The sequence below is a fragment of the Physella acuta genome, unplaced genomic scaffold (assembly GCF_028476545.2).
Source record: "Physella acuta isolate Inbredline_101_S28 unplaced genomic scaffold, ASM2847654v3 ptg000294l, whole genome shotgun sequence".
NCBI lineage: Eukaryota > Metazoa > Mollusca > Gastropoda > Physidae > Physella > Physella acuta.
This window is the reverse complement of record NW_026731813.1, coordinates 195,439-206,024: the sequence shown is the minus strand read 5'-3', so window position 1 is coordinate 206,024 and position 10,586 is coordinate 195,439. Positions and strand designations below refer to the sequence as shown.

The window sequence follows — 10,586 nt, the reverse complement described above, 5'->3', positions numbered from 1 at the left end:
GCTGACCCACAAAGAATAATTTACTTAAAATAAACTATATGAAATGTGTGTAAAAACAACAGGGAAAAAAGACTTTTGCACCAGAGTAATGTGAAACTTTAATAAATTAATAATAAAAATATCACTTAACATAAAAACCAACATACAAATAAGTATAAAGACATGTTTAATTAGTTTAAAGCACATTTAGTTTACTAGAATATTTCAATATCACAAAATTACAAGAAAATGACTTGAATTTCAAATAAATAAAACTCAAAAACATTAAGTAATTAAAACTAATCATTACCAGGAAAAGTGCTTATTAAAATCATTTGATTGGACGGAATGCAAAGCCTTTATTTATTGCTATTTTTGCCTACTACTTATACTAAATATACAGGCCTAGGGGATCTAATATTAAATAACACCAGCTAAATATAGAGGCACAAAAGATTAATAAAACTAAAACAATTAGTTTATAGCTGCTTTTAAGAAATAAAAATGAAACGTGTTTATGCAATTATTACTTTGAAGGCGTATTAAAATATTTGTAGAGGATTTTTTTATATTAAGCAGTAGGTAAAAGGCACAGTTCAAATCAGGTTTAGGGACTAATCCCACAGTAAATTCAAATGGTAAAACTGTTTATATCTTGAGAAGTAATTAGTATTTTAAAATTACACTCATTAAAGCTATTATTATTAATTTTCAATAAGTCAAAAGTATTCATTCAAAATGGAAAAAAAAAACAGAAAGACAAAAACTTGATAAATATTCTTAAGCAATTAATAGATTTGTAAAAGTTATGTACTATTGTTTTCTGTTTTTAAATTTTAAAAAATTACAAAGCTTTTAAGCTTTAAAACATTGGCAAACATTATCAATGAAATTCATCATTCAAAATTTACAAAACAGATTATAGAAGGTTAAAAAATGAGAAACAGTGGAATGGTTTAAATTGTTCTCAAAATAATTCTAAACAGAGTTCCCCTGAACAAAATGGAATTTAAATATAAAATATATACTTTTATCAGTGTCCCCCCCCCCACAGAAAAATGTCTGAAAGAAACACTGGTTGTAAAAAGGTTTAAATAAAACTAACAGCTGCTGTATTATTCTATTAACCAACTGCCAACAAATAATTTGTTTAAACTTTAAGTAAATGTTTCAATAATAAGTAATAATAAAAGAGATCAGCTCTAATTTCAGCTGCAATTATAACATAAAATATAATTCTTTTAGAGAAAATCACATTTATAAAAGTTATTAAGTTTACTCAAGATTGGCAAAACCTTGTAACTCTGCAATAATTTTTGATCCATATATGTCCATAAAGTAAAGATATTTGTTTAACATAACTACATATCATTATTATTACATATTATGACTTGAAGCTTAAAAGGAACAAAGAATATACAGGAAATAATTTATTTTAATAATTTTATGCTTACAGATTTATCACAGGAACTGATCAAATGCTTTATTTATCAACAGAACTTTTTTTTTCTAATAATAGTTGTAAAATTGTACTGACTGGACGGCATGCTTTTTAGTGCATCAGTTCTATTTATATACAGTATTGGTGCTTGGAATAAAAGCCTATTTCAGCACACACAAAATTAAATAATAAAATCCATTACAATTCTTTTTTTTTTAATTTAAGTTTGCTATTTTTTACAGGATACTATCTCTTCAATAGATAAAGGAAACTAATTCACTCCAAAAATGTAAATTTAATTTTCCATTGTAAGAAATATTTTTCACAAGCTTTTATAAACTGCCGGCTATGAAAAATTTAAAAATTAAATTGATTTTTTTTAAAAAGCAACCTAAAAGCCATACAAGAGATTCTTAAAGATATATTAGTAGAATAAAATAAAGTAAAAATCTTTAACCCAACACGCATACCTTCAAATAGCAGGTAATGCATTTTAAAAACATTAAAATACTCCAGAAGAATAATGTACAATAATGAATGAAATTTATTTATTTTTTAAATAGCAGTTTCAAATCAGTAACCTACAGAAATTGATTATTTTAGTAAAAACAAATTTTAATACTGCATGGGACTGGCAGAAGAAGTGGGTATTATAAGTACTAAAACTCTAGCACAAGCTTTTAAACTAAAACAAATACTGATATAACAATTCTGAACATAGTTGTTGCAGCTGTGTATTTATATCTAAAATATAAAACTACCAGGTGGTTTTTTTTTTCCCAATTTAGTTTTTTTTTTTTTTTTGTAAATGATTTGCTTTACAGTCATTTTATAATTTTCAAAAATTCTTTACAATAAACATATATTTTACCTATCAATGAATAAGTAACAGAAACAATTCTTAAAACTTAGGGCTGTAAAACTTGATTGGGTGTGTATACCAACAGTAAACTTTGAATGTTTGTACAGTTATCACAATCTGACTCAACCTGTAACAAGTTGTCTTCTCCTGATTCGGTCAAGTTAAATGGGAGAAATCTTGTTGTCCTTGAAAATGACCACAGCAAATATAACTTCTATCAGCTGAAAATTAAAAATAAAATAACATGGTGAGATTTTAATAGTTCATTGGTTTATTAGTTATAGGTAGGAGTAGCCAATGCACCATAACAGCTGATTAACATGATATTGTATGGTGGGACAACTTAAAAACTAAGATTTTATTGGAAACAAATAAATGATAGATTTAACTAAACCTACAATCTTTGTCATGTAGGTAAATGAATTCAAATATCTTTTAAATTTAACTGGTTGCCATTTAGAAAGTTTAGCAATACATTTTCCTGAATCTAGTTAAATTATATTATTATTAGGCCTAACATTATACAACAATATTTATATATTTGGTTAACTGTAATGTAATTTCTAAACAGCATGTATGTCCATGACTACAGTACTGTTATCGTTGTAATACCATTATTCAAAGAGTGAACTTAAAACTGAATTAAGTAATAAGTAATTCAAGTAGTTACAAAATGTATTTAGGCCTTTTTTTAAAACATTAAGTAAGAGACAATCTCATAAAGTGCATTACATTAATGTCTCATAAAACTTAATTATATTTTCAAAGACTGCAATTATTTACATTTTATTAATTTCTTCTTCTTCTTCTTCTTCGTTCTTAATTATTAGTGTTGAAGGTGATCGAGATTTATCTGCCAGTGAGTTTTGAACTCGAGAGTTTGTTCAAATTTATCAACCATGAGCTTTTTGCCGACTCGACCACGCCTCCAACACAATTAAGCGCTACGTGTCGACTGGTTATGCGCCATTGAGGCCATTGACTCCGATTTCAGCCTGCTTTTCTTTTTGGATTTGCTTCCATAGCCTTTGTCCAACCAAGAACAAACTACAAGGCAGCAGTTGTTTAATTTTGGAGTTGTCTCTCCTAGAAGAGTGGCTGTCCCCAGCTAACGAGCCTCATCTGCCCGAGGGTTCGAACTCGAGACTTTTCGGTTTTGCAACCATGAGCTTTACCGACTCGACCACGCCGACCCCTCTTATTAATTTAAAAAAGGGGGAAGGGGCTTGTTGACTTTTTTAACCTTAACCATGGGCTCCCACCATCATACATTGCAGACAGTTAGTGCCAAATGTTTACCTGTAGTGCCAATACACCTCCAAGTGCCAGACCAGCCCAGATGATGTTGTCCTGTATAAGGTTTGTCAGCTTGGTGTAACAGCCCTGAAAATACAGTAAAATAAAGCTTATTTTCTCTAACTGGTTGTGTACAGCTTTTTAGTAACAAGCAGCTACAACTAAGGGTGAGATGGGTAAATTAGTTTACTAATTACATTAAAGAACAAAGCAAGGGCCATGTAAAACCTTTTAGAATCTTAACCACTCACTGATAAAATTGTTTACAGAGACATTTAAGGTGTATTCATAAAAAATAATACTGTATATTTTTATCAAATTGTCTTAAAAGTTCAGTTATGTTGAGTAACTCAAACATATCAGGAACCACAACTCAAGAGACTTGATATTGATAATTCTGTTTGTTACAAACATATTATCTAGTTCTAATTTTAAACATCAAACGTTTATTATTTTATATGTATGCCAAACACATACAGGCTATATATATATATATATATATATATATATATATATATATATATATATATATATATATATATATATATATATATATATATATATATATATATATATATATATATATATATATATATACTGTAATTAGCTTCAAGTAGTTCTAGTTTGCAAACAAACAAAACAAAAAAACTGGATTGTGACTTGTAACAAGAAGAACAATGAAAAAATGCAAGGCTATATAAAATAATTGAAAAGATCACAGTAATTTTTCAGAATTGTTTGCTTTGAGCCCCCGCTTGATTGATTATACATCAGTTTAGAATCAAAATGCAACAATCTGTTTCTCATCAATAAAATTAAGAGACAAACTGCCCAAGTTACAGTATGCCAACAAACTGTGAGATGTCAATATTATAAGAGAATCTCAATAGTTGTTCTTGTTGATACTTTTCAATGGATCATCACCAAAGGGAACAGAAGGCTTAAAAAAAATAACATAAGCAGAGGAGGACTGGTTCAGTAAAAGTGTCTCAGGAAAGGAACAAAACTTGCTGCCTCCTTCTGACTTAAACTTGAATAGTTAATTTATTTTCCAATGAAGGTTAAGGGCCAATTCTTACAAAGTCATTTTACAAATAGCAATATATAATAATAACAAAATAACAAATCTGAAGGGTTAATTGAATAAAACACAAAAAATAAATAAAAGCGTTAATAAGCATATTCCAGCAACAATCCTGACGGCCCACCAGGATTTTACTCCAGGTGAACAGGATTTTCCTTGTGCACCTGTGGCCTAGTCCACCCTTAATATAAGAAAATAAAAGTAAACTCACATTTTTATTTGTGCTGTCACATGAACGATGAGACTTGGGTATGAAATCACTTTCACCATCAATACCACAACATTCAAACTGTTGATGTAAACAATTGTAAGCTATTTAAATTATAGCCCCATTAATTCTATTGAATACAAACATTTATCTTTATAGATGCATCCTTTTAATAATTAGAGTAAATTGTAGAGATAAAAAGGAATACAAAAACAATATTTTTAATAAGGTTTTTTTCTTTTTAAAAATATTTTAAACTATTTAATTTTAATCTGCTTCCTATAACTAAAGCTCAAATTAAGCTAAATCTTTATTTGGTATTTTATTAACATCGTTATTGAAGCCATGACCTCTAATGAATTAGAGTACTGTATTTGAAGTGGTATGAGTTATAGTTATAGGGAAAATGCTTTTTAACCAGATACATCTATTTTTAATTATACTGAAATATATTTAAAATTGATTATATTCTTTCAAGTGGTCAAATATCAAAAATACATTTTAAAATCGATAACTTGATACATAAACAAATTATAACAGTTAAGGTCAAAATCTATAGCCTGATCTAAACATATAAACTCTAGTACTAAAACAAGTTGAAGTAGATTGGTATTTTTATCAGTTATACTCACTTTACTAAAGTTCATTATTAGTAAATTACATTTTTTTTACATCTGTTTTCAAGCCAAATTCATTAAACACTTATTCATTTTTTAAATTATATTTCAACTTACATAATGGTTGACAAGGTTTATGGACTGGCTAAATGGGTCAGTTCCATTTTCATTATAGTCGGTTTTGATTTTATCCTTCAGGGTTGTCCGGATGGTTGAATGGATCTGATTTTAGAAGTAAGATTAAATAAACAGAACTAGAATTGTCACTTAATAACCTAGTAAGCCGTAGTTAAGTTATAAGTTTTATAATTTAATAGACTGTGAATAGAGCAGAAACACTTTCTAATACTACAGATATATAATTTAATATTAATTACAATACTTATAAGTGGTAATAATTAATTTAAATTAAATTTAAAATTATAACTATAATATTAATTATTATAAATAATATAACTTAGTAGTTAGTAGTTAGTAGTTAGTTACTTGGGTGATCAAAATTTGTGTGGCTCTAACTAGACCTTGCACAAATACATTAGGTCTGCTTCATCACAATTCAATTATTTAAGACAAACTAAACTTGCCTACCAGGCAACTTAAACTTTTAACTAAGCCTATCTTTACGTACCGGAGAGCTAGGCACGTAGAACATTGTGACGACAACAAGCTCGGCAATCATCAGGCAAATCATAACAAGGGCAAACTGGTATGAAAAGATAGTAAATTAGTAATTAGTTCATCTCTTTAACTGCTTATCCGAGTATGTCTTTAAAAAAATCACTGTCTTTGGGCTTAAAAGAAAAAATAAGACCAGCAGTCGTTTTGTAAAATGTTGATGCTCCCCCTCCCAGTCTTCCGCTTTGTAATCTGCTGTCATATTTTGTTGGAGTTGTTTTACATATTTCAATGTTATTTTTCATGGCCAATGAAAGGTACGCAAATTCTTATTAGTCTCTGAATAAGCCTCTAAATTAGGCATATACAAATGTTATCAGAGGCCCATACAAGATTTTGTAATAAAGGGAGGTTTTCTCAACAAAAACTTCATATAGACCCTATGTGTGTATGTAGGCCTATATATCTGTATATATATATATATATATATATATAATGGCTTGTATGTACTCACGCCCAGCAGCAGACACTTGCAGCAGGAACTGCACGAGCCACAACATCCCATGAAGCTAATGGCAAACAGAACAAGCCCCAGGATAAACAGAGCCACGCCGACCTCGTACACCATGGGCAGGTCTTTGAGATCGTTGACATCCTTGGGCATAGTGTAGCCAGCCGTGCCTGCAAAAATAAATTGGATTAAACGATTAGATGGATTAACTCTTATTAAATTTAGATACAGTCTATCAGTAGTTGTTGAAAAAAATAGGATGATTGCTTTCTGAAACTGCACACACATTAAAAAATAAACATGTAGATTACATGTTGAGTAGAATTAAATGTGAAATTTCAAGTGTTCTTTGTGAGCTTAAAAGAAGATGTTGGTAGATACACTTTTTTAATTCGTTAGTTTGTCGATAAAACTAAAATCTTACTTGCAGCTTTAGTTGCAGCGTCCAACATATACTTCAAGACAGTGCCAGGGATAAACGCCAAAATAGCTCCAATAGCGACCAAACCTAAACTTATGATCTGCATTAAAATCAAACATTCACTGATTCAGGTAGGTTTTATTATAAACATTCGAACACGTTTTATATCAAACTTTGAGGTAAATTATATAACAAATAAATATATAAGAATACGTGCTTCAAATCGTCGGTAAAACTGTCCGGTTTTTTTAGACTATGTAACTGGGCTAATAGTTTGTATGTGTCTCAAGACGATATTTCTACTCACGCCCAGCAGCATCCTCGTGTAAACAAACTCACACAACATCCACATGTAAACAAACTCACACAACATCCACATGTAAACAAACTCACACAACTATAACATCCACGTGTAAACAAACTCACACAACCACAACATCCACATGTAAACAAACTCACACAACATCCACATGTAAACAAACTCACACAACCATAACATCCACATGTAAACAAACTCACACAACCATAACATCCTTGTGTAAACAAACTCACACAACATCCACGTGTAAACAAACTCACACAACCATAACATCCTTGTGTAAACAAACTCACACAACATCCACATGTAAACAAACTCACACAACATCCACGTGTAAACAAACTCACACAACCATAACATCCTTGTGTAAACAAACTCACACAACATCCACGTGTAAACAAACTCACACAACCACAACATCCTTGTGTAAACAAACTCACACAACATCCACGTGTAAACAAACTCACACAACCACAACATCCTTGTGTAAACAAACTCACACAACATCCACATGTAAACAAACTCACACAACTATAACATCCACGTGTAAACAAACTCACACAACCACAACATCCACGTGTAAATAAACTCACACAACATCCACGTGTAAACAAACTCACACAACCACAACATCCACGTGTAAACAAACTCACACAACATCCACGTGTAAACAAACTCACACAACCACAACATCCTCGTGTAAACAAACTCACACAACATCCACGTGTAAACAAACTCACACAACATCCACGTGTAAACAAACTCACACAACCACAACATCCACATGTAAACAAACTCACACAACATCCACGTGTAAACAAACTCACACAACCACAACATCCACATGTAAACAAACTCACACAACATCCACGTGTAAACAAACTCACACAACCACATCATCCACGTGTAAACAAACTCACACAACATCCACATGTAAACAAACTCACACAACATCCACATGTAAACAAACTCACACAACGAAAACATCCTCGTGCAAACACACTCAACCATAACATCCACATGTAAACACACACAACCACAACATACACGTGTAAACAAACTCACACAACATCCTTGTGTAAACAAACTCACACAACATCCACGTGTAAACAAACTCACACAACCACAACATCCACATGTAAACAAACTCACACAACCACAACATCCACGTGTAAACAAACTCACACAACATCCACATGTAAACACACACAACCACAACATACACGTGTAAACAAACTCACACAACCATAACATCCACATGTAAACACACACAACCACAACATACACGTGTAAACAAACTCACACAACATCCTTGTGTAAACAAACTCACACAACATCCACGTGTAAACAAACTCACACAACAACAACATCCTTGTATAAACAAACTCACCAGAAACACAACGTTCAGCAAAATGAGAATACATTTTCCAATTGTTGCGCAGGCCATGTTTGACGTGTGATGGTCTCAGCAGACGTAGAACAGGACTCTGTGGTGACGTATGTCTGAGCGATGACGTAGATCTCAGTAACGGCTTTTAAATCTTAAAGTGTAAGACTTTATAGACGAAATTTGTAGAGTTGATGAGAAGACTTGCTGATTAAATGTGACGAATCTGTGCTGAATCTTCCTTGTTCTGCAAATAATAAAATATAATAAAATGTAAAGATATTTCAGATTAATTATTGTTTATAATTCTTTAAATTAAAGATTAATTTGATTAAAATATTTGAAGATACGTGACGTTTTTTTTTTTTTTTGTGAACAAAGACTGGATTATTAAATACGAAGCTGCGCACTTTCAGTAGGATATTAAAATAATAATGGCATGGCTGTATGTTGACAAAGTCGAGGACATGGATACCATATTATATCAAAACCATGGGGTCAGGTAAATCAGGTGGTAAGGTAACTTGTGTGGTAAGGTGAATTGGGTGGGGAGGTGAATTATGTGGTAAGGTGAATTGGGTGGGGAGGTAACTAATATAGTAAGGTGAATTGGGTGGGTAGGTGAATTATGTGGTAAGGTGAATTGGGTGGGGAGGTGAATTATGTGGTAAGGTGAATTGGGTGGTGAGGTGAATTATGTGGTAAGGTGAATTGGGTGGGTAGGTGAATTATGTGGTAAGGTGAATTGGGTGGGGAGGTGAATTATGTGGTAAGGTGAATTGGGTGGGGAGGTGAATTATGTGGTAAAGTAAATCCGCGCTTCTCTACACGTTTGTCTACAACCATGTCCTAATCTCTGTCCTAGCGACCCCTGTCCTATCGACCCCTACCCTAGTGACCCCTGTCCTATCGACCCCTACCCTAGTGACCCCTGTCCTATCGACCCCTACCCTAAACGCCCTTATAGCTCTACTAAACAAGACAACAAAAACAAACCTCTATATCTATTCTAAACCAAACGTTTAGCATGTTTTTCTTTCATTAGCTCTCGCTGATTTATACCTGTGCTTTTAAAAACTACAGCCAAAAAAAAAAGTATTGAAGTAACAAGAATTCTTGTAATAATGATCCCCCCCACTCCCACCCCTTCTCCCCCACCCCCTCCTACAGTGAACCGGATACGTCTAGACAATCGAACACGATCGAGTTCGATCGTGTCATCGAACGTGTCGGCACTAAACAACACGTTTTTCCCGGCAGTCTTTGACTCTATGTCTTTATGTCGGTGTAAAATTGAAAGCTCTACCAGGCCTTCTGTTGTTTAGAGTTGTCTTCCCTTCCTGATTCACATACCAGTGCAAGGCAACTTAATTTTAGTTTTATTTCACAGTATACAAGAGTTATCCTTCGCTGGTCTCATGGATTAAATATAGGCCTTAGCTCCCTTTACTTCTATGAGTGGAGTGGAAGTCTGATACCAACAGTGAATGTATAGAATCACCAACATAACCCTCAAACAAATATAGCAGACAATAAACAAGTTATAATCCACAAGCTTAAAATAACTTTGATCGAATTCACAATTCAGTACAGCTGCACATTCAGGGGACAATTATAACAGGCTGATAAAAAATGTTAGGGTTGTTAGTAACAATTTGATGAAACATTAGATTGTTATGTCGTAACTGTCATAAAACTTAAAGACAACATTTCGTTTTGAAAGATTAACATTTTGTTAAGAGACCAGCATTACATTTCATTTCGAAAGGTTAACATTTTGTTAAGAGACCAACACATTTCATTTCGAAAGGTTAACATTTTGTTAAGAGACCAACACATTTCATTT

The 10,586-nt window shown here is 32.2% G+C and overlaps 1 protein-coding gene across 3 annotated transcripts in view; it reads right to left on the bottom strand.

The window, feature by feature from the left end:
- Nucleotides 1-151: 151 nt before the first annotated feature.
- LOC131939794 (23 kDa integral membrane protein-like) overlaps nucleotides 152-10,586 on the bottom strand; it is a 54,952-nt gene continuing 44,517 nt past the window's right edge. For all 3 annotated transcript variants that reach the window (XM_059298297.1, XM_059298298.1, XM_059298296.1), the window contains exons 2-9: nucleotides 8,744-8,987; nucleotides 7,038-7,134; nucleotides 6,617-6,783; nucleotides 6,116-6,190; nucleotides 5,605-5,709; nucleotides 4,874-4,951; nucleotides 3,582-3,665; nucleotides 152-2,503 (exon numbers count right to left, since the gene is read on the bottom strand). In XM_059298297.1, coding sequence (XP_059154280.1) covers nucleotides 2,444-2,503; nucleotides 3,582-3,665; nucleotides 4,874-4,951; nucleotides 5,605-5,709; nucleotides 6,116-6,190; nucleotides 6,617-6,783; nucleotides 7,038-7,134; nucleotides 8,744-8,800 — 723 coding nt within the window. In that variant the 5' untranslated portion in view covers nucleotides 8,801-8,987 and the 3' untranslated portion in view covers nucleotides 152-2,443. The remainder of the gene's footprint in view (nucleotides 2,504-3,581; nucleotides 3,666-4,873; nucleotides 4,952-5,604; nucleotides 5,710-6,115; nucleotides 6,191-6,616; nucleotides 6,784-7,037; nucleotides 7,135-8,743; nucleotides 8,988-10,586) is intronic.